This window comes from Microtus ochrogaster, unplaced genomic scaffold, assembly GCF_000317375.1.
Source record: "Microtus ochrogaster isolate Prairie Vole_2 unplaced genomic scaffold, MicOch1.0 UNK13, whole genome shotgun sequence".
Lineage (NCBI taxonomy): Eukaryota > Metazoa > Chordata > Mammalia > Rodentia > Cricetidae > Microtus > Microtus ochrogaster.
In genome coordinates, this window is record NW_004949111.1 from 4,767,818 (window position 1) to 4,792,584 (window position 24,767).

Consider the following 24,767-nt stretch of genomic DNA (forward strand, 5'->3'; position numbering starts at 1 on the left):
TATCTATCTATCTATCTATCTATCTATCTATGTTATCAAATATCTATCTATCTATCATCTATCTAGGAGGCATTCAAATAGCTATGTGTTAAAGGGGATGCTGAATGAAGAAACACATAGGGATGTTAAATTTTATTTTTTTATTTGGTGGTAGAAATTGAATATGGTAAGGTGAGTTATGAACTGCAAACTTGTGGAATAGTGGAGGGCCAGGTTGGTTGGACTGAAATTGAGAGTTGTTTTGAATAAACTGAATTTGAACAAAATATTAGATATCTAAGCAGATATATTGGACAGGCTGTGAATGTACAAATCTTGACTTCAAGAAATTCTATGACTAGAGATCATACATATGGGATTTAAACCATGCATCTGCATGGGATAAGTAAAGAACTAGAAAAGTGGGAAAGACAAAAGTCAGGAGCTGAGCACTGAAGCTTCAAAGGTTGGACATTTATAAAGATGAAGAACAGCAAAACAGACAAGACATCTGTGATGTAGGAAGAAAATATGCACAGCTTTATTTTGGAGGTCAAGTAAAGAAAATATTTAAAAGAATTGGGAGGTATACAATGCATCAAATGATAGTAAGTAGAAATTAGAGAGTATGTTTTTGCTGATGGGAATAATTCAGTAGAAAGAGAAAAATAAGTGATGTGGAAAAGAGGGAGGAGAGTTGTAGAATTGAGCTTGTAAGCAATAGGAAAATGAGACTCAGAGCTCAATGAAATTGGACTTCATTAAGAACACTATCATTCATTTTTGTCAAACATAAGTCTACTCACATAAGTCTATGGACACACACACTAGCACACATATATACAAACACACATTTTCAAGTCTTATAGCCTCATATTCTCATTTTCAAAGGTATCACTTTTGCAAGGCAGTATTCCTACAGCTTTGGATTTTAAGCATAGTCAGAGGGCATTATTAGCAATTCTTATTTGAATTCATTGCCAACCTCTGTGGCCTCTTTGGTTTCTTAGCACTCCACAGCAGATGGTAAAATAAATGGAAGGTACATCACAACAGCTCTAGATGTAGGAAGGGCAAGGAGGTGGTGTGTTTTAAGTAGTGTATTAGAAACCTCTCCAAGGGACTGAGTTTTTGTTGCTATAGCAAATGCTTTTAAGTCTGTAGGTGTCAAAAAGTGGAATAACTGGTTTTTTTTAACTTTAAGTATGAAAATGTTTTACTGAGGGTTTTCATCATCCACTTTGTGTGTAAGCTGGAACTTAATTCATCTGTTACATTACTAGAGCCAAGAATAGCAAAGGGTTAAAGCACATCTGAGGAAGACTGAAACATTGTCACTACGTGTGTGTGTGTGTGTGTGTGTGTGTGTGTGTGTGTGTGTGTGTGTATGTGTGTGTGTGTTATCTCATACATTCCCAGGGGTGGGTAGGGGTTAGCATTAGACACCCTGCCTTTGTTACCATGGTTAGAGTCTGCCTAGAGTTGTGTGTGTATGCATTGTGTGCTCTTGTGGTGTTGGGGCACCCAAGAGATTGAACCGTTGTGAGTTCATTAGCACTGTGAAGGCGACTCTCAGGAACATCTTGAGTGAGACAAATTGACTGGAGTGGGAGACTGGGGAGCACAGGTATACTGATTTCTTCTAAATGTATGATCTGCTACCTCTAGCTTCTAGGTGGCTTATACTATAGTCTAAAATCCCCGCCCTGGTAGTATTGGTTACTAGGTAATGAAATGGGCGTGGCTTGGTGTATACTACACCTGAGTTTTGTTGGGCCCAGCAAGCCGGCCCTTGGGCAGAGCCTGGGCTCCTGAAGCTTTCTGCAGCGCCCCAGAGTTGCCGGCATCCTCTTTGGGAATCCTCCTGCCAGGCGGGCGGTTAGGTAGTTTTAGGAAGGCCTGCTGAGCATGTGTAGGGAGCATCGCGCATGCTCTGTGGAGTGGGCAGGTTTAGCAGGCTAAAGCTGTGGGCTTTACTACTGTTCGCCCGCCTCCCCCGCCCAGCACGCCCCCTCCTCTTCTTCCCGCCCCCAGCACGCGTTCCTCGCAACCACCCCGCCCCTCCTCCCCCCCCCTCACCCCACTGCACTCCCGGGCTGGGGAACCTCCATTGACGCGCCGGTGACGCCGCCGCGCCGCTGCCGCCACGGGGGTTCCAAGCGCCGTACTGCCATACAGGTACCGCGGCGGCTGCCGCCATATTGGCGGCGTAGGGAGCCGGGAGGGGGCCCGGGAGCTTTGCGGGGCGGGCAGCAAGAGGTGTACGGCGGCTGCTGCTCGAGGGGAGGCAGTACTGAGTTGTCTTCTCTTTGGACGCAGCGGTCGGCGGACACCCCGCTCTCCCAGCTCCTGAGATATCCGCCGGTGACGAGGTCAGCGGTCACTGAATACGGGGCTCGGAGTCTCTTCCGAGGCGGCAGCGAGGACGCTCAGCAGGCGGGATGTGTGCTGGTGCTGGAGACGGGCAGCTCCTGTTCGAGTGCTCCTGAAGAGGCGATGCTACCATTCGCTGCTCCGGAGGATCCCTGGGACGACCAAGAAATGGAGGTGTTCGGCAGCAGCGGCGGGGCGTGCGGTGGCGGCGAGGTGAGTGTGGTGGGCGGGACCGGCTGCAAGTCTGTAGCCCCGTGTCCCGGGAGAGCCTGGCCAGGCGGGAGAGCGGGGTGCCAGGCGAGCGCCCCCACCCCCTTCCCGGGGGCCCGGACCTCTGGCAGCAAGGAGGGCGGGAAAGGGGACCGGGCAGTGGGCTAGAGCTCCCGATTCCTAGCTGCGGCTTGACCTCCCGAGCTCCGGGCTCAGGAGGTGCGGCCACGCTAGAGTTTGTTCTAAGTTTCTTCACTTCCAGCCCGAAGCGGGACTGGGGGACACGCGCGGTGCCTTGCACGACTCCGTGCGGTGCGGTTTTTCTTACAACATGCTGCCTCTGCTCTCTGAGAATTGGAGTTGGGGACCAGAGCTTACGGTTTAACTTCAGTGTTTTATGAACTCAGGGAAACAAAAACACACCAAGGTGACCAACTCTAGGGACTTTAATCCTAAGGGACAAGTGTTCCTTGGTAACAGCATTCTTATTTCTTTGCAGCCTCCTATTTTCTTTTACCTTAAGTGAAGAACTGGCAGTCAGTATGTGCAGGTGAACTGTTGCTGCCTGTTCTCAGTTCCCCCTTCTCGTGCCTTTTTTCCTTCAACCCTGAACCCTTTTCCAGCCTGCATACCTGAACCGTTGGTGTGTACCAGAGGCAAAGTGATTCCCAGACCTTATAAGACCGATTTGGGGAAAGCTGAGCCAAGTTGAACCAAAATACTTCCGTTCTCCCCTTTTCCCGCCGTTCTTTCTTCTGAAACTGTACTGACTGTGTTGTGTACTTGGGCCATGAGAACTTAGATGTCCACAGGTATTTTGTTGTTTTGTTACAAAACGCGAGCCACATTTAAACATAAAAACCTACCTATTGGGATAGAAAGTTGGATCCTTTCCTAGTCGCTTAATCATAAGCATAGTATTCCAGTAGAGGCCACCATACACCTCCTAAAATAGTTGTTGAATGCCAGTTTGATTCACAACAGAATGTTTGGAGGTAAGACTCAGTCAGAATCCTCAAAATCACCAGGGTGAGCCTTTGTCTTCAAATATTGTTCCAGCTCTAGAAAGACATGCCTTGGATTATTGTATGGTTACTTGTCCCTTTTCCCTTTCCATTATATTAATTTAAGCTAGAGTTAGATTACATTACATGTTATAATAACTTGCAACAAGAGATTTTTTTGGAAATAAATTGAATGAAGTACTGTGGAATGGAAATCTTTATACAGACAAATATTTTTAAACTAAGTGATTCCAAAGTGTTTTAATATTCCACATTTCTTAAGAATTGATTAAAAGTGAGATGAATGAAAAATGTTAAATTTTCTTAAAATGTGGAAATTGTAGCTTCATAGATAAAATATCTAACTAGACTATGGGGGTGGGGAGATTTTGTTTCATTGTGAATCTCAAGTATTTATATGGGAAGTAGGGATCTTTCAAATATCTACTATTTTATGTCTTTGAATGTACTGTCTTCTAAATTGTAATTAGCACGCACATTTTTTTTTTAAATTTGCAGTATGTTTTAGGAATTGTAGATATTTAACAATAGGTTTCTACCTCTGCAACTTTGACAAATACTCCAGTGGAAATTGGTAAAACATATGAAGTAAAAACAAAAGGTGAAGGTAATGTAGTAAAGGTATTATTTCTGCTTCTTTGTCTAAAACCATTATGATTGGTTAGATCTCACCCAGCAAATAAGTCTATTAAAATATTCGGGGTGAAATTGTAGTGCTACATGTTGGCAGACCCATTTTGTTTTTGTTTCTTGTGCTGATGTTCATAAGAAAAAAGCAGTTTTAATTTATAGAGTTTATATTTATTTTCATTACACCTTTTGATATTGACTTTGGAAATTCTGGTTTTTAAGTTTGAACTTTACATTTCTCAACTGTGATAGTTTTTAGAATAAAGGTATTTTTATTGTGTTATGTATATGTTATTATATATAATGGGATATATAAAATGTGGTGGAATCCTTTAAAAATGCAAGTATAAATTTGTTAATTTTGATGTCAAAAGAAATAATTTCTCTGTGCTTATCACTGGTAAGAGTAAATAAGAATTATTAAATTTTAGCCACTCATATATTTCAAGTTTTTTTCAATGTTTACCTTTTTTGCTTATGTGAGCAGTTGACAACTTTAGAATTATCTTTCAGCAGTGTTCAAATTGATTGTTTCTGAATCTGAACATGTTTGCCCACAAGAAAACCATGGATAGTAACAGTTTTCGATCGATGCACTATAACAAGCTATACAGATGAAGAGCTTAATTATTGTTGGAAAGTTTTTCCTATGGGAAAATGTGTCGAGGTTTCAATCAAAAACTAGTTTGTTTCCATTGAATAGTAAGTAGAAAATGGGCCTGCAGAAGGGAAAAAATGGGCTCCATTGGCTCCTGGGGAAAGATTCTTAGAAACAGGGACATAAGGAAAGCAAGACGCTCTGGTTGTGAGAGCCCTTGCAGGGACTGTCTCAATTAGGTCTGCTGGGAATAATAACTTCAAAGGGCATCACCCCTCAGGCAGCTGCAATTTTAGCTCTTGCCTGGATTCTGTCAGGATCAGGGAAGAGGTGTTACTTGAGATGGTATTGGTTGTTCCTGGGCAAGGGTCATAAAGAACAGCTTGTTTTAGTACCATGAATTCTTCATGAATTAGTTCCATGAACATTACAGTTTGTATAGTTTCTGGGGTTTTTTTGGTTTGTTTATTTTTTGGTGTGTGAATATTTGCTTCTTTATGAAAGAATTGATTATAGTGTTTTGCAATTGCATATTATATAGTAGATATTGTACTAGAATTCTGGTACTTTTATATTATCAATATGTTTTTGTTTAAGGGCGTTAGTTGGGGAGTAATTTAATTCATTGATGAAAGCAGTTTGAGCTTAAAGCTATAGTCATTAAAATTTTAACCAGGGTAGATTGAGAAAACTTGCAAGTTTTAATTAATTTTTATGGTGCTCTGTAGTAATAAAGGAAAGAACATGAGCATTGAAAGCAGATGAATCTGTATTCCAGCCCCTAAATAGATATATGATATTACATGTTACCTTTATAAACGGGAAGAAGAGATATTTTCAAAAGTTTATATGTAAAGGAAATTCAGTACTGCGTTTAATACACTTAGCAAGTTGACTTTCATATATGGAATGTGTTTAATAAATAGTAGTTCTCTTTATTTTCCCATTAAATTCTTAATTATTATCATGTATATAAAAATCCTGGGGGTTTAGGTAGTTATAACCATAGTCCCAGCCTTTCTATAATGTGATTTTTTAAAAACACCTCCCTAAATCTGATCGTTTCATTCAAAGGTATTGAAGTTGTCATTCTGCATCTTTATAATCACCGATAAGATGATACAGAAATACATAGGAGATCATATATAGGAATATTTAGAGGGATAGGAAGAGACAAATTTTATTCTTGCAAGTGGTTAATGAGGCATTTCATTGACATTCTGTTTTGTTAGGTTTTTGTTGTTGCTGTGTTTGGAATTCTTACTGAGTGCAGACAACACATTATAGAGCAATAATGTGAAATGCCTGAAGATACATTTCTGAATCATATTCTTCCCTCATTCATTTAATTTAGGTGAGAAAGACAGGAATTTGAGAAATTGTTATAGTAAATGACACAAGATCATTTAAGAAGGGGTACAGTGATAGCCATGGTGGTTTTGGGATAAATCTGATAAGGCATTGTGACGAAGGTTGGATTTGATCAGGGCATTTTAGAGTGATAATGTTTCCATAGTAGTGAAAGAAACAATTCAAATGGGTGGAGACAGTATAAGCAAAACTGTACTCCCTTTGGAATCACTGGGATGAGTCTGTGTTGTAAGAGTGGGAATATTTTGTGAAATCACACGAATTGTATAGGTTTTTAAAGCATGTTTATGACTACAATTTTATTTTGTTAATGTAAGCTATTCTGTAAATTTATTTTGTAAATGTAAACATTAAGTGGAATCATATTTGTGCTTTGAAAAATGACAGTGGCATTCCTGGGGATAGATTGGAATAGGTGAAATATTGAAGGTGAGGATATCAGGAGACTGTTGTATTCATAGAAAGAGAGTGAGAATTTTGGAGGAAAAGTGAGAGGTTAGCAAGATAACTGATCAGAGATATCTTGTAGTAGAAGAATAGATAGAGCATAGTAACTGATTAGATGTTAGAAAAAAGAGGCTAGGCTGAACAGCTGCCATTAGAAGCCTGAAAGTAGGAATTATTTCAGTTTAACAGGTAATGTGTGCTTGCTAATATAAATCTATGCTAGGCAGTCAGTCCTTGAAGTAGAAAGAGAAAAAAAGCAAGGTGAACATTCTTCCTCTCCAGTGTAGTCTTGAACAATAGTAGCCTATTCCCATTTGGCCATCTTTGTTATGGTTCAAAATATTTAGTAACTATATACTTATTATTAGCTAATCCATGCTTCTAAAGTGATCCTTATGCACATTATTTTTGTTTCACCAAATGTTTGAAGTGGTGAATAGTCACAAAGAGTCAGGAGCATCTGCATATCTTATATATTCTTGCCAGGTTTATATTGAATACACCCCTCTCCTATAGAAGTCCCTTCCTTGTTTTTCCAAGTTTAACTTTAAGCCAGTCTAGTCTCCAAATATTCAGGTCAGCTCATTCTAGGGCAGGGCCTCTACATTTCCCTACCTTGATTAATTCATCATGAGAAGTAATCATTACCTTGATGTTCCATAATAGGACCTAGCAGTGGTGCAGTTGTTTTCTTGGACCACATTATTTAAAACTCGCACTCATAGTCTTCTCATTTCTACTTTTGAGAAGGAAATCAAGATATTTATCTTCCTGTGCTTGTTTCCATGGTTGGTGCTATCATTGTATTTAGTGATAGTTCTAAAGACTTAATAAGCACACGAAATTCAGTACTTTGTCAGAATTTGACATATGCTTACTTATGTTATTTCTAAGGATTATTTACTACTCTTCTTGATAGTTAATTTATGGGTACATTTCGGAAATTTTTCTTTAAATGGAAAAGAGTTGCACAGGCCAGAGATCTAAAGAGATAAACTACTTAATATCTAGCTTTGGCTTATAGAGATTTGTTGTAAATTTTCCTGCAGGTATCTTGTGTAACTAATTTTACTGCCATGTTTTAATCTGTACATCTGTAGTCATACCCCCAATCCCCAGTGTGTGTGAGACAGAAAGTAGGTTTGCTGCATAAGGTTTATTTCACGGAGTATTTGAGATAGTTGATAGGAAATATAATTAATAAACTCTCGCTATCTACTAAAATGGAAAGTAACAAATAATATGGAAAGGGTAGAGGAAGGATGGAAATAGAGGATGCAGTAGAACACAGATAAGCAAACTTTAGGGTGCTTTACATTTTAATATAATTTTATTATAAAATTTGGCCTTCAGTTTCTTGGTGTCAATTCTCGTTGAATATTAGATTAACTTTGGGGTATTTTTGTTTTTAAAGTTGCCCAAGCCAGTGCTGTACTCTTAGATATGTTGATAGTAAACTACTTTGGAAAGGATCTCAACATCGTTTTTCAGATGGTTATGATATCCAGACATTGTAAACAAGTCTAGGCCAAAGTAAAAAGAAAAATAGTCCTGTAAAAAGTCAATTCCTAAGGTTGGAATTAGAAAAATAATTTTACTATGAGTTATGATTTGCTTCTGAGTGTTTTGGTATGCTGTTTTAAAGATGTGACTGGGACCAAAGGAGATATTTGATCTGTTTTATATGCTAGCGTTGTTTAGTTTTAAATGATTTACTTTTCCATCATACTAAAAAAAAATTGTAGAGTTCTAGCTTATTGAGATATAGTGTGGCCATGTAATTAGAGAGTTGTATTAGTTATTCTTCTGTCACTTAATAAAATATCTGGGAAAATAACCTAAGAAGAGGAAAGATATTTTGCTTCACAGTTTCTATGAGTTCAGTTCACAATCATTTGTTCTCATTGTTGTGGGCTTGTATCCAGGTAAAACATCATGGTGGGGAGGCCATGGTAGATCAAGGCTACTTTTTGTGTGATTGCCAGGAAGCAAAGAAAGAGGAGAAGAAGAAGGAATGGAAAAAGTATTGAGAAATTAAGACATTCAGTCACCTTCTTCCCCCTCCTAGGTGTCACCTAAAACTTCCAGCACCTTCAAATATCATCACCTGGTCATTTCAGATCCAAAGCATAGAAATAGTAGTTAAGTAAGGGAATAGTGGCCCTGTTTGATTAACAAATACCTCATTTGTATCAGCTAGCTAAATAAGTAATCACTTTTTTTGACTCACACTTTTAGGGTTTGAGTTTGTTATGTCAGGAAATACATGCTAGAACAGTTCAGTTCATTACTTTAAGAGTGTGGCAAATCATCACTGCAAGAATAAATAAATACTTAGAGGCCCTTTTAGAGGTCACATGTGTAGATACTCAGAAGAGATAGGATAACTAAGTAGATCAGATCTTTAGACAGTATTAATTTGATTTCCTTTGTTTCGTGTGTGTGTGTGTGTGTGATGCTGTATATGTCAGATCTTTCTTTTCACTCTTGTACAGTGTCCTGTTATGTGGTCTTAATAAGTTTGGCTTATTCATTATTCAGTTAAAAAACATTTGGATTGTTACTAGTTTGTAATAATTATGACTAAGGCCATTATATAAGTTTGTGTGTAGATACTGATTTGAATAGAACTTCATTTACCTTGGGTAAATACTTATGAATGAAGTTGCCATGTGAAAGTTCCAGCTTCTTTGAATTTGTGTAAGTACTTAATATTGCTAGTTAAGATTAAAATATTTATTCCTTCTGATAGGTGTATAGTGGTATCACACTTTTTTGAGCTTTCGTTTCTGTTATTACAAATATTGTTGGCGATTTTTCGAAACACATATTTGTCATGCACATGTTTTTTCTAGTGAATCATCTTAATTTTTGTCATTCTTAAATTATTTGCTTTCTTATGAGTTTTGAGAATTCTGGGAACAAGTTCTTTATCAGACTTTGACTTATGACCTTTTTCTTCCATTCTGTGACCTGTATTTTTATTTTATTCTCTTAATGGAGAGTAGAGGTGAGGCCTTGAACTCACAGAGATCCACCTGTCTCTGCCTCCTGAGTGCTGGGATTAATGGTGTGTGCCACCATCACCACCCGGCTGGTATTGCTTTTATAGAACATGTTTGCTATTTTCACTCAGCTTCAGCTTTCTATAGGCTATTGGGTCATAGTTTCCTCGGTTAATATTTGCCACCAAGTTTTCCTAATGAAAACATATTTTGGGTAAGATGTAGATCTTAAGCTAATAGATTGTAGTAGCTTTCTTTCTGCAGAAACAGAAACATTTTATTTTAAAAAATATTTTTTATTCTTTTTCTTTACCTTTTTTTTTGGTGAGGTGAGCATACTATGGTATTGTATGTTTACAGAATCTGACTTGGGTTGGGTTTGTTTTTGTCTTATAATTACTTTGATGTGTGTTTGTTGGTTTATAATTACTTTGATGTATGTTTGTTGGTGGTAGTTACTTGAAATTTTTGATATGTGTCCTTTGGTAGTTACTTGAAAATTTTCATTTGTAAAATGGAAATCAGTATATTTATGATTATTTTGAGACAGAAATAGGGCAGGTATACTTTATATATGTTTGATAAGAACAGTTTTTTAAACAAAAAATGTATTTGTCATAGAGAAAGTTCTTTAACCTTAAAATAACACAATAGACAATTTATACTCATTTCATATTTTCAAGGCATTATAATGTAATTATATGGACATTATATCTCTAAGAGGTTATTATAGTGAGAAGCATTTTCTACAAAAAACTCATTTATGTTACATACAGTAAATGGGTTCTTTGCAAGTAAACTTTCCAAAAGTGTATGTCATAGCTCTTATGAGACTGGCAATATGGCATATGCATTGACTTTAGTAATTCATTGATCTTACTCAGACGTGTTCAAGTTTTTGGCTCTCATGTTAGCTCAATACAGTAAACAAATTCCTGCTCATATAGAAAGCATATACTTTTTTATTCTGTTATTAAATGAATTACAAACCCAGAAGATCTACAAATACTTTTGTATGTATATTGTATAGATATGCTTAGTATTTATAATTCAGTAGCAACCTAGTACTTACTACAATCAGTAGTAGTATTTTTGAAAGCATAATGATTTTTGGATTTGTTTTAATTAGTTCTAAATGTTATTTGATGTTCATTTATTTATCAAACAAGTGATATCTATTTATGATGCATAACATAATGGTAGTTGTTTGATAGGCTTCATTGGGTACTGTTCCAGACTCCTGCCTTTTTAACTGAGATCAGTGACTTGTGTGTGTATATGTGTTCATTCATTTATAATCACAGGAAATGTCTAAATAGACAGTATATTATGTTAGAAATACCAACAAATTTTGGCCTGCAGAAAGCTTTAAAATATTTTTCTGAGGTGTTAATGTTTTAGTTTCTGTGCCATTACTCATAGACTAAGTCATACATTTTACTCTTTTGCTTTAAAAAGTACTGGTAGTTGATTTGTTCCTACTTAAATAAGCTGCAAAGAAGTAGAACTTTAAAAGCAGAAAAATGCAGCTTCAGTGTGCATCTCTCAATTCAGTTTGTGCCTTATTACCTTACATTATTTTTGTTATTCTTGAGAGGGTTTAGAAACATGCCCATCTTGATTTGTTTTTCGATATTCTAAAATTATTTCTGCTGCATATGAAAGAAAAGTTATTATTACTAATGAATTGCTTTAAAATAGTTAATTGAATTGCTTATCTTATATTAGTTACTTTTTTTGCCATTTGTCCTTGTGATAAAAGTGACAGAAATAATGCAAAGGGTATAAAGATCTATTTTGTTTAAGATTTCAAAGGGTAGGTCCATTATGGTGACAGGTATAGGAGAGACACATTATAAGGTCAAATCACATGGGCCAGGAAGCAGGGGATAGTCAATGTCATAAATCTATTATTCTTCTTTTCCTATTTTTATTCACCTGGGCCCTATTCTGAGATACTCCCTACTTTTCAGTTAGTTAATCCTTTCTGGAAACACCCTCACAGATAGACCTAGAAGTATGCCTCACCAATTTCCTATGTGATTCTAAGTCTAGTCAGGTTAACAGTGGAGATTGACTATCACAGTTCTTATAGGTAGGTACATTAGACTTCCTGTAATGGATATTAAAACAATAAGAGTTCCAGAGGTTTGTTTTCTAACTTTTCAAGCTATTCTGGAACTAATGCTAACTCTTAATTTAATCATGTTTGATTTTATACATACCATATCTAATTGGAGAACTATGTACTAAAATTATGGCAGAACACATAAATAGCTGTTGTAGGAATAGTAGTAGATTTTAAAATTTATACCGATTCTCATAATTTTATAATGAAGTTTTTAAAATGAAGTTGTTCAAAACCTGGCTAACAACATAAACAGTGACTTTAAAGGACAGGTTTAACTGTGTTGCCAGAGTGATCTCATTATCTTTGTCTCAAAGTGATCCTCCTAAAGAGCTGAAAGAATGTTTTGGGACACTTTGTCATATTTCTTTGCTGTATTTATTTATTTTTTTTGTTTATTTATATATTTGGAAGCCCTCAGTATTGACCATAAGGCCTTGAGAGATATCTGTAAGCAGTCCTTGGTAGATTTAGATACGACCTTGGTTAGATAGGCCTGAGAGTTTATTTAGGCTATTAGGCCCTGTGGCTTGAGAAGATTGTTAAGACCACAGTAGCCATTTCTTTTCTATAAATTACAATATCTCTGTCTCTGAAGGTATTGGTTTGAACCGCTCTAGTGTTTTGGCAAGGTATCCAAATTAGATAAATATTACAACCTGATGACATATGATAGAAACTTAAATATAATCGTCTTTTTAGCTTTTATATTTTTAAGTTCTACATTATTTGAGAACAGTGTGATTGACATTTTTGGTGTTAAATCCTTTTGAAATATCTGATGCCACACTAAAATATCGAAAGTGAATTAATACTGGTTCCAAAAATTAAACTAAATATTCTTAACCCATTAGTCTCTTAATGGGATTAACAGCTTCAAATATCTAATGCACTGTTTTTCTTACTTTCAGGGTTTTTACATTTACAGTTTTTCTGGAGCTAAAGTTATGGTTGTCTAATTAGCATTCAAGATGTTTTGAAACTTAAGAATCCATTTTGGTGGCTTTTTTAAAAAAATATTTATTTATTCATTATGTGTACAGCATTCCTTCCAGGTGTACCCGCAAGCCAGAAGGGGGCACCAGGTCTCATCACAGATGGCTGTGAGCCACCACGTGGTTGCTGGGAATTGAACTCAGGACCTCTGGAAGAGCAGTCAGTGCTCTTAACCACTGAGCCTTCTCTCCAGCCCCTTGGTGGCCTTTTTTAAGATCTGGAATTTGTGTTGCTTTTGTCTTAGTCTTCCAGGTGGCAGGATTACAAGTGTGCACCAAAATATTTGTCTCTTGGTGGATAGTTTTTAGAAAAAAATGCAAACATTTAGAAAACATTAGAGGAAAGTAAGTTGGAAATAAATGTTGAGCTAAGTTCATACCTATGATCCAGCTCTTGGGAAGCAGAGGGAAAAGGATTATGAATTCAAGACCAACATGGAGTACATAGAAAATTCTAGGCTGGCTCGAGTTACGTAGTGAGATGCTATCTAAAAAAAATAAAAGAAAATAATTGGATGTAGTTTGTGGTGGCCCTCATGTAATAACAGTATCTGGGAGGCAGAGGCAAGAGGATTTCTGTGAGTTTGAGACCAGTCAGGACTCTATATGGAATAACAGGCCAATCATACTATATAACAAGGGACTGTGTCACCATCATCATTCCCTCACCACACAAAGAAATGTAGCTTGATTTTTATGAAATTATGATATATTCTGGGTAAACGGTATCCTCTGTTTACTGTGTAACTTATGGTCACAAAGAATTGATATTTTAGTCTGTTGTTTCACTGAGAGGATACCTTACTGTCTTTGTACATCCTTAAATTTATGCTTATAATTTACAAATTATATTGACTAGAGATTAGTAACTTTTCTATAGGAGTTCAGGTAACTCTAGACAATATATGACAGATGACACATATTCTATACCTTTAGGGAAACGTGTGAGTGTAAAATTACATAAGTCTCATCTTGTTGGCCTTGTGAAAATGGGCAAAATTTGACACATGGGCCATAGTTTAGATGAAGGGCTTTATTATGTATTTCCTGACATTTGTAATAATTTTGCTAACAGAAATTAGACTTAAGAAACACATTTTTAAAATTATCACATTTTGAAATAATTGCCATTTAAAGAATGATTTGTAAGAAATATGTTGTGTAGTACTCCATTGTGTAAATGTACCATATTTTCCTTATCCATTCTTCGGTTGAGAGGCATCTAGGTTGTTTCCAGGTTCTGGCTATGACAATGCTGCTATGACCATAGTTGAGCACATGTCCTTGTGGTACTAAACAGCAGAAAAAAATAATGACATCTTCAAATTTGCAGGCAAATGGATGGAACTAGAAAACATCATCTTGAGTGAGGTAACCCAGACCTAGAAAGACAATTATCATATGTACTCACTCATAAGTGGTTTTTAAACATAAAGTGAAGAAAACCAGCCTACAATTCTCAATCCCAGAGAACCTAGACAACAATGAGGACCCTAAGAGAGACATACATAGATCTAATCTACATGGGAAGTATAAAAAGACAAGATCTCCTGGGTAAATTGGGAGCATGGGGACCTTGGAGAAGGCTTGAAAGGGAGGGGAAAATGTATAGCTCAATAACATCAATTTAAAAAAAGAAATAAGTGATATTTTAAAAAGTCTTATGGCTAACCTAAGCTATATTTAACAATTATTTTAAATGAGATGGATTCTGTTGGCTTTTATTTATTTGTTTATTTATTTATTTTCCATCTCATGTCTATCTCCTCTTTTTTAATTTATTTTTTATTGAAAAATTTCCACCTCCTTTCCTCCTCCCACTTTCCTCCCCTCCTCCTACCCCCCTCCCCTTCCCTCTCCAGTCCAAGGAGCAGTCAGGGTTCCCTACCCTATAGGAAGTCCAAGGTCCTCAATCACCAAGGTCAGTTGGACTGGAACTGATGGAGCATGTGATCTTTTGGCTTTTAAAATGGAAAATTAGGGTCCATATAGGTAACTCTGGCTAAGAAACTGCTCTACTCTTGTAGAAGACAGGTTTGATTCCCAGCACCTATGTCAGGTGACTCTTAACTGCCTGTAGCCCTAGCTCCAGAAGATATGATTAGATATTCTCTTCTGGACTCTAGACACCTGAAGTCAGACTTGTACATCTGTCCCCAATATATTTATAATTTAAAATAAATATTTCTAAGATTAAGAGTCAAAGAGATAGCAAAATGACTTGCTGGAAATTATGTAGTTGCTAGAGAAACTTTTAGACGTTTCGAGTCAGGAAATATAGCAGGTATTATGACACTGAATTTAAATCATTCAGGTTACAAATAGAGTCATTCCTTTCTACAAATATTTATCCAGAGCCTATTTCTAGGTAATGTTCTATGTTGTGGAGTAATAGGGTATGAAGATGTGATCTCTTCACTCTAGAACTTATGAAATGATATATTTAATAGGATACTCTTTCTTTCCTTTTGTTTTCTTTCTTTTTTTTCAAGACAAGGTTTCATACTAGCCGAGGGCCTTTGGAAGTTACTGTGTAGCCCAGGTTGGCATTGAATTCACAGTAAACTTATCTCAAGTGTGCTAAGCTTACTAGTATGGGCCAACATACCTACTTATTTAGTATTTTCTGATAGAAAAATATGGGAGTTACTATGAGACTGAATTTAGTCTATGTAGAAGGAGAAAGTGTGACTTCACAACTTGGTTCAGATGAACTGACATGCAGAGAATAGGCAACTAAAGTAGTAAAGATTCTAAAGACTATATATATTTTTGATTTTTTTTGCCTTGAGTATATGTTATTAGCAAATTCATTTCACAGCAAAGCTTCATAACTGCTTTTAAAGACTGACTAAGGAAATAGCTTGGAAGTTGTATGTATTTGTGTTCTTAAGTGTCTCTTTTTAGATTTTCAGATAAGTTTTTCAGATTGATTTCAAACAAAATAGCTCCCTTTAAAGCTTATCCCAAAGCAATGGCCATGGCTGGATGGGCTGTGCCTGTCAAAGGACCAGGAATTTAGAATAGAAACCATGTAGGAATATAGTATCATTAGAAATCTGGAAAGAATATAGACAAGTTATTTGAGTATTTTAGGTACTATCTAGCTTCCAATAATAGTCTCGACTGTGGCCTTAAGTGTAAAAGATTAAAGACATAAGTGTGGGTCAACAAGATGATGTGGCAGGTAAAGGTGCTTGCTTCCAAGCCTAATGACCTGAGTTCTGTCCCTGAGACCCATTTAGTAGAAGGAGAGAACTTACAAGTTGTCCTAAGACTTACACATGTTAACTGTTGTAGCATGAGCCTTGTTAATTCAATGTAATAAAAAAAATTGGAAATAGATAAATATCTACTGTAGCTATTAGTTAACCATGGAAGGAGTTTTTATTTCTTTATTTAAAAAATTTTATTTTTCCATTCAACTATTTACACTTCCTTCCCTCCTCCCAATCCCCTCCTTCTCCTGCCCTGCTTGAGAAAGGGTCAGGAATCCTGCCCTGTGGGAAGTCCAAGGCCCTCCCCCCTACATCCAGGCCTAGGGAGCTGTACATCCATATAGACTAAGGTCCTAAAAAGCCAGTACATGCAGTAGAAACAAGTCCCAGTGCCTTTATCAATGGCTTCTCAGTCAGCCCCCACTGTCAGCCACAATCAGAGGGTCCGGTTTGATCACATGCTCATTCAGACCTGGTCCAGCTGGATTTGGTGAGCTCCCATTAGAACAGGCACACTGCCTCAGTTGGTGGAACAACCCCTTGCGGTCCTGACTTCCTTGCTCCTCTTCTCCCTCCTTCTGCCTTTCAACTGGACCTTGGGAGCTCAGTCCGTTGCTCTGATGAGGGTCTCTGTCTCTATCTCCATCCATCATTGGTCCAAGATTCTATGGTGATATTCGAGATAATCATTAGCATGATAGTGGGGCAAGGACAGATCAGGCACCCTCTCCTCTGCTGTCCAAGGACCTAGCTGGGGACATCCCATGGACACCTGGTATCCCCTCTAGAGCCAAGTCTCTTGCCAACCCTAAAATGGATCCCTTGCTGTAGTTATCTTCTTCCCAGCTCCTATATCCACCCTTCCTCCATCTCCACACTCCCATTCCCCCAAGCTCTTGCCAGACCTTCCCTTTTAAAACCTCTCCATGCAACTGAATTCATTATTTTTGGTCATTTGGTTTTGAGACAGGGTCTCACTAAGTATCCCTGTCTGTCCTTGATCTTTCTGTGTAGACCACTTGCCTCTGCTGCTATTTTAGCTTCTGGCTATGACTTTGGCTTGTTTGGCACTTCATATAAGTAGAATTATAAAGTGTTTTTCTTTTTGTTAGTCTCCTATTTCACTTAAAATCATCAATTTAGGTTTCATCTATTTTGTAGTATGTGTCAGGATTGTTTCTTTTTTAAGGCTGATTAACATTCCATTGTGTACATATACTACGCTGTTATTTATATAACTACTGACATGTACTTAGGTTGCTTCATCTTCCCGTTTTGAATACTGCTGCTGTGATCATTCAGTACACAGTGATGTCTTTGAGACTCTGCTTTCAGTTTTGTTGGTTTCACAACCAGAAGTACAATTATATATAATATGCTAATTGTATGTTAATTTTTTAGTAGCAACTTGATTTATATGACATCTTGCTGTTTTACGTACTTATCAGCACTATACAGTTTACTCGTATCTGCAGCTATGATGGAATTGTGTTTTTAAAAAACAAATTCTAGGATATGTTCTGAGATGTGCTGTAAATTGAGCCTGTATTTTTGTGATTTTTTAAATAATCTTTCATTGAATAACTTAATATATCAGAAGTAGCTAAATGCTGATAATCTCACTTTGTAGACCTTCCTAGTTTAGAATTTGCTGTGTAGCACAGGCTGGCCTGAAAGCCATAGCAGTTCTCCTGCCTCAACTTCTCAAGCATCTGTGACTATAAAAGGAATATAAAATTAATGTGTTCTATAACATGCTTATTAAGATAGTAACCTATTTTCAGAAAACAGCATTAAAGGACAGCATACCTTCTTAGTCTTAACTATTATGCAAATATTTTGAAGCTTTAGCTCTTTTTCCTAGGTTACTTAGTAAGATATAATTTACAATTTCTTATCTGTAATATGAGAACAAAGATGAGTTTAATAAAAACATTTCTAAAGTATTAAACCTGTAAAAAATTTCTCTAGAAAGCCTTTTAGAGAACTTTTAATCCTAGACACTTTTGAGCAATAATATTGATTGTAATAAATATCAGTTGCTACATAGCACTTTACTGTCAATTTACAGATTAAACAAAGATATATTTATTATCACACAGTTTGTATGAGCCAAGAATATGGACATGATTCAACTAAGTCTTCTACTTAGTCATACAAACCTGTAATCAAGGTTTCGGCTCTTCTGCATTCTTATCTGGAGGCTTCACTGGGGAAGGTCTACTTTTAAACTCTCAAAGATTTTTGGCATGGTTCTTTTCTGAGTATTATTAACTGGAAGCTTCCATCAAGTTGCTTAGTACTGCAAGAAGATGGCTACAGTCCTTTGTTTTGTGGGTTTTCAACATAACCACTTAGTTCAATGAAGACAATAAGGAGAACTTCTAGACTTTTTTTTGGCATAATGTAATCATATAAATGAAATCCCATCACCTTTGTCATTGTTATTTTTCTTTGGAATTCAGCCACAGGATATGTTTGCCCCGAAGATGGCTGAGGTTATACAAGAACATGAACAGGAAGAGGTGGAGGACATGGGGGATTATCTCAGACTTTGTAAGACAACGGAGGTTGTACAAGAAGATGAACCTGAAGAGGTGAGGATCATGGGGGATTATCTCAGAGTTTGTTTGCTGCATTGAATCACTTGGAAGTTTCTCAGTTGATGTTATCAAGAATTTGACTCAATATACAGACATAGATCATTATTCTAGGTATTACAAAAGTACCTTTAAATTTCAATGTAATTTGTTCTAGTTTTAAGAGAAGGAGGAGTTAGAGGGGGAAGAAGAGGGGAAGTAATAATAATAATAATCACAATAATAATTGACCTTTTCCAGAAGCTGTCAGTATCTAACATATAGTAATGAAGTTTATTTGAGAACAAAATTTTTTTAGAATATCAAATTCTTAAGTATTTTTTTAACATTGTATACTATACATACAGTCATTTTGCTTGCTAGGTGTATTTTGGGTGATCCTGGAAACTACTAGTATGTAATAATACTATAATATTTGTTGTGAAGACTGATGGCTTATATATGTTTTATTAATGAAATTATTAACTTACATCACCTATTATTTCTTACATTGTCATTAGCCTCTTTCTGATTTGTATATTTTTATTTTCTTGATGTTTCTAGGCTGTTTGAAAGTGTTTAAATTCTTTTCTGAGAAAATTAAAATAATTGAAAAGTACTCTTTATTACACTCATGGGATCTGTTCATTTAGGTTTTGGGCCCTTAATTCTTTTGTTGTCTTGAGAGAGGATCTTGTTGCACAAACCAGAGTGACCTTGATCTCACAATCCTCCTCTCAGCGTCTCAAGTGCTTCGATTATAGGTAGCAGGCTGGACTTCCATTTCACATTTAATGGGGGCAAAATATGTCGTTTATCTTCTCAAATTAGAGGTTATATTTTTAAATAAAATTTTATTTTCTTAGATCATTTTGGACATATTTTTGTTTTCACATGAGTGAAAAATGATTTGGATTTTAGTAAGCACCAGTGAATTCTGTGGTATTCCATAGATTGATATTCTTATATTGAAAACCTGTTCTTCGAAGATTGATAAAGTAGGAAAAATTAAGTGTTTTGTTTGTGACGGGGATGATTCCCAGGATGCCACGATGTTTTTTGATTCATTCCGTTTCATTTTATTTCTAGTTTCTCCAGACTAAGAGCTTCATGATAAATTAGTCATAAGATGGTATGGCTAGTATGCAAGCAGTAGCTAGGTAACAGAGGGAAGTCAAAGTCTCAGTCCTTTTTATACATAACTTTTATGTATAGACAAATATGAGAATCACTTGATTGTAAAATTTTAGCTATCAGGATGCTATCTTCCTGGGTGTTGGATTGTTTGTTCAAAGTTGATTGTTAATGACAAATTTATAGCTTGTGTTTTTAAATAGCACATTCCCCAATCTGTTGAGGTAAGGTTTAAGATAGTGCTGTCATATTCAGAGATTAGAAACTCTGGGTGAAGAGCTGATATGGAATGGCTCCCTGATTAATTTATATTGGTTAGTTTTTCTTTGTTCCCTTTCAGTTTGCTTCTTTTTTTTCAGCATTGCATTCTTAGAGCTGTCCTTTCAATAATGACCACTTAGGAATTGGCTTCTTGAGTTGACAAAATGTGTGGAAAGAATCCTCTGATCTGTCAGAGGTGTTAGTAGTTCTTCCTTTTGGTAGATATGTGATCTTTATTGCTTGTCCAGGACTGGTTGAAAGACAGATAGATTGTGTCCAATTTATGGCATTTACTACTAAAGCTGCTCTGTCAAATGCACATACCTTTGCTCACATGTGCCTAGATAAATGTTCTTGCACTGTTTACTGGAATCTAATTTCTCACTCATGGTTAGTCTGAGTTTTGAGTATTAGTTAATCATTTTTCAAAGATGTTCTTGTGTTTTGGTGTTGTAGTTCCTACATGTACAGATTGATGTTTAAGCCAGTACTTGAATTAGATCAAGCCTAGAATCAAGAAATACCTCTATTGTAATTTCTTATAAATTATCCATTTTCCAGGAACTTTAATACTGTTTTTCTGGCCAGAAATAGGATTTTCTTTCAAAGCCCTAGTTCACATAGCTTTATAGTATTGTAGCTGTTCTCTTAGTGACAAAGGCAGCAAATAAAAAAAAAAGGATTATACCTGTACCTTTCTTAGCACAGGGGTCTCTTTTCCTGCTTCCTCTGGAGAGGTGTTTTTCATTTGTTTGGTTGTAGTAATATGAACGGCGAGGCTGCGTCCTGCCACCCAGCTAGCTTTACCCAAAATAATTACACGGAAACTGTATTCTTTTGAACACTGCCTGGCCCATTAGTTCCAGCCTCTTATTGGCTAGCTCTTACATATTGATTTAACCCATTTCTAATATTCTGTGTAGCACCATGAGCTGGCTTACCAAGAAAGGTCTTAACCTACATCTGTCTGGAGTAGGAGAATCATGGCGACTGACTGACTGAGCTTCTTTCTCCTAGCATTCGGTTCTGTTTACTCCGCCTATGTAAATTCTACCCTATCAGAGGGCCAAGCAGTTTTCTTTATTACTTAACCAATGAAAGCAACAGATAAGATACAACATGCTGTTATCACAGTAATTACGGTAGTTCCTGCTTGAGACCAGCTCAGTTCAGCATGGCGGAGCTGAGCCACTCCTGCCTCAGAGCCATTTGGTGCCCCTGGACCACACACAGTTCCAGGCACACAGCAGTCCACACTGCCATCAAGCAAGCCGTAGCACTTTACTCCAAATGCTCCATTTAAAAGCTCTGTCTCCCACAGGAGCCAGACAGAGATCGCCATGGCGGCACAGCCCAGAAAGCTGGCATTTTAAAACAGCCAGTTTTTTTCTGCTGCTGAGTTAGGACAATTTTTCTCTGCGGCATGCTACCCACAAACAGCAAAAAGCTGTGTTAAACTCTCCTTTTCTTATTTTTAAGCCTTTTTAGGTTTTTAAGTGGATTTATTCCATTACGTCTGGGCGCCATTCTGTAGTAATATGAATGGCGGGGCTGCGTCCTGCCACCCGGCTAGCTTTACCCAAAATAATTACACGGAAACTGTATTCTTTTGAACACTGCCTGGCCCATTAGTTCCAGCCTCTTCTTGGCTAGCTCTTACATATTGATCTAACCCATTTCTAATATTCTGTGTAGCACCACGAGCTGGCTTACCAGGAAAGATCTTAACCTGTGTCTGTCTGAAGCAGGAGAATCTTGGCGACTGACTGACTGAGCTTCTTTCTCCCAGCATTCTGTTCTGTTTATTCCGCCTATCTAAATTCTACCCTATCCGAGGGCCAAGCAGTTTTCTTTATTACTTAACAAATAAAAACAACAGATAAGATACAACACCCACCTCCATCAGTGTGGTTGGATGTTGAAAAAGGAAAACCGGATAAGTTTAGAAAGCTTCCTTATGATAACTACCCCAGAAGTATATTCTTCTTGGGAAGTTGTTTCTTTTTTTTTAATTTTCGAGACAGGGTTTCTCCGTAGCTTTTTGGTTCCTGTCCTGGAACTAGCTCTTGTAGACCAGGCTGCCCTTGAACTCACAGAGATCCGCCTGCCTCTGCCTCCCTAGTGCTGGGATTAAAGGCGTGCACCACCACCGCCCGGTGGGAAGTTTTTTTTTAGGCCTATAGTAGAGAGGATTCCATGATTCAGTCTCCCCACTGACCAAAGTCAGGAGTTACAGGTAGAAAATAAACTCTGAATTGTTTATCAAATTTTGGTATCTTTCTCTATTGTTAGTGTTTACTTCCCAGAGTCACAGGATAGTTTCTTTAGCATTCTAAATAGAATTTTTAGTTGATAATCACTAAGTGGTAGACTTAGTGAACTTCCTCTATTTTAGGTGCCGGTGTCACTAGTAGTTTTATTTAATCCATCCTTCTTTCTGTCTATTCATCTAATTTTGCTTTTCTGTGATCTCTTACAAATTGGCATTGGTTAAATTCCTTTTCATTTAGACCAACTTACTGTTATTTAATATGCAAACTCTTTAGATCAGTGAGTGATCTTTATATACGTTTTCTGTAAAAGGCCAATCAATAAATATTTAACACCTTGTAGTTTCAGTATATCTGTAGTTACAGTATTTCTGTCACACTATTTAACTTTGCTCTAATGTGAAAGCTATCATAGGTAGTGTGGAAACAAATGCCTGTGACTGTATTTTAGTAGCATTTATTCAGGAAAAGGCAACTAACCTGATTTGGCTTATGGATCATAGTTTGTAAACCCTTGATCAAAACCATCCATAATTACTTTTTTAAAATTAGTGCCTCAATACATATAATTATTCTCAAAGCTTTGCATGTGAAAATGTTTCTATAGCTGCTTAAAGCTCTTGTAATTTAAGTTTTATTTCTGTATGGTATCTTATGAATTTAAAATTGAAGCATATGAGATTTTCCATTATTCATTCATATGAAATCGTTCCTATTGTAACATTCTTTGACTATATCTAAGTTAGATTCTGGGAGATTTATTTGTATGTGTAAGGTCATTCATTGGTCATGGCACAACATTAAGAAGCATGTAGTGAAATGTAAAACTATGGAAAATTGAGGCTTTAAGGACAATATGTGAACTCAATTCATAAATTTCTGTTTCTAAATAATTTCTGTGTACCCTTGACCTTTTGTTTTTCAGGAACTTGTTAGATTGTGAAGGGAAATGCCCAGTGTTATATTTTTCTTAGTTATTCTTGTTTCAATATCACTGAACTTCACATTTTGAAAAATGTTTTTCAGGTAAATGATCTTAAAATGGTTGATGAGCCAATGGAAGAGGGAGAACCAGAATCTAGCCTGGTAAGTATCATGTTAATTTAGTAAACACCATTTGTAGCATATAAAGAAAAAATGATTGGAAAAGAGAAAAGTTTTATCAGTTACAAAAATATATTTTAATAAGTCTGTAATAAATGTAAAATTTTGAAATGGTTTCATGTGGTCCTAGCTGTTCTTAAACTTAGTGTAACTAAGGATACCTTGAATTCCTGATGCTTTAACTTCCACCTTCTGAGATCATAGGCATGTATCACCGTACTTCATATCTAAAGTTTTAAAAATTTCATATGTTTTGTTTGTGCATGCACTAGGTATACACATGGAGCTCCATCCCTACCCTGTGGTTTTTTTTTTTTTTTGATGAAATTGAATCTTACTCTGTAGTTCAGGCTCACCTTAACATTTAACACTCCTCTTGCTTCAGCTTCAAAAGTACTAGGATTACAGCTTTTAATCATAAAACCTGCCCAGTGTGTGACTTTAAAAAAAACAGCTTTGTTGACAATATACAGACCATAACAATCACCAATTTGAATATAAGAAACGGCATTATTACTTTTTTAGTATATAAGAAATGTAGTTATTTTAATGCAGTATCCCCTGGATTAAAATAAAAGAGATTATTTTCAACTTCAGAATAGAAAGGAAAGCTATCTTTAACATAATGGGACTATCAAGATGGCTTGAAATATTTAAAATCCATTTTTTAGCTTTTAGAAAGGATTGAATTTCAATTATTTCAGAAGACTTTAACTAGTTCTAAAGATTGTTTACCTATTTGGTCATCGTATTTAAGGCCTGTGTAAAAGACATAATCTATAAGATCTAGTTTTGTGAATAATATTCTTAAGATTTTAGGAAAGATCAGACTAATATGGACATTTCTGTTAATGTTATGATTTCATAGTTGCTGTCTTTTTAGGTATTTTTATAGCCTTTTTTGTATTTAGAAGGAACTTCCAATGAATTATTTTGTTATTTTCTCTTCAGAGTATAGATTTGTTTTTTGAGATTTAGAGAGGTTATGGTTTTTAGCGGGTGGGTTAGACCAGCACATATTAGAATCTGTCTCCTGTTAGGTGATTGTCTTGTATAGATAAAAATACCATTCTTATGTAGTGTTGCAGATAGTTAGGAAATCCCTTAAAAACATATTCATCAGTAAATTTGTCTCATATAGAAACTAGCAGAAGTATTTCAGTTGTGTTTAAGACTCCTTTGAAATGTTCTTTGCTGCTAACTCAGTAGACAGTGACTTTGATACATACTTGCAGTTAGGGTTGACAAGAGAAATATGATGTCACTTTGGCATTTGTAATTTGGTTAATATCAATAACATTTTAATTTTGATGATAATAAAATTTAAACTTTTATCAAGAACATCTAAAAATGTTCAGATGAACCTTAAAGGTTATAGTGATGCTTATTTTGTTCTTTTCCTAAAGATAAGTATTATTTTTATTTTTATTATTTTTTTTT

The 24,767-nt window shown here is 36.3% G+C and overlaps 1 protein-coding gene across 1 annotated transcript in view; it reads left to right on the forward strand.

Moving 5' to 3' along the window:
* The window catches only part of Rps6ka6 (ribosomal protein S6 kinase A6), a 148,385-nt gene that overhangs the window by 59,792 nt on the left and 63,826 nt on the right, over positions 1 to 24,767 (forward strand). Inside the window, exons 3-5 of the mRNA XM_013353608.2 lie at positions 2,299 to 2,565; positions 18,445 to 18,576; positions 23,250 to 23,309. Coding sequence (XP_013209062.2) covers positions 2,299 to 2,565; positions 18,445 to 18,576; positions 23,250 to 23,309 — 459 coding nt within the window. The remainder of the gene's footprint in view (positions 1 to 2,298; positions 2,566 to 18,444; positions 18,577 to 23,249; positions 23,310 to 24,767) is intronic.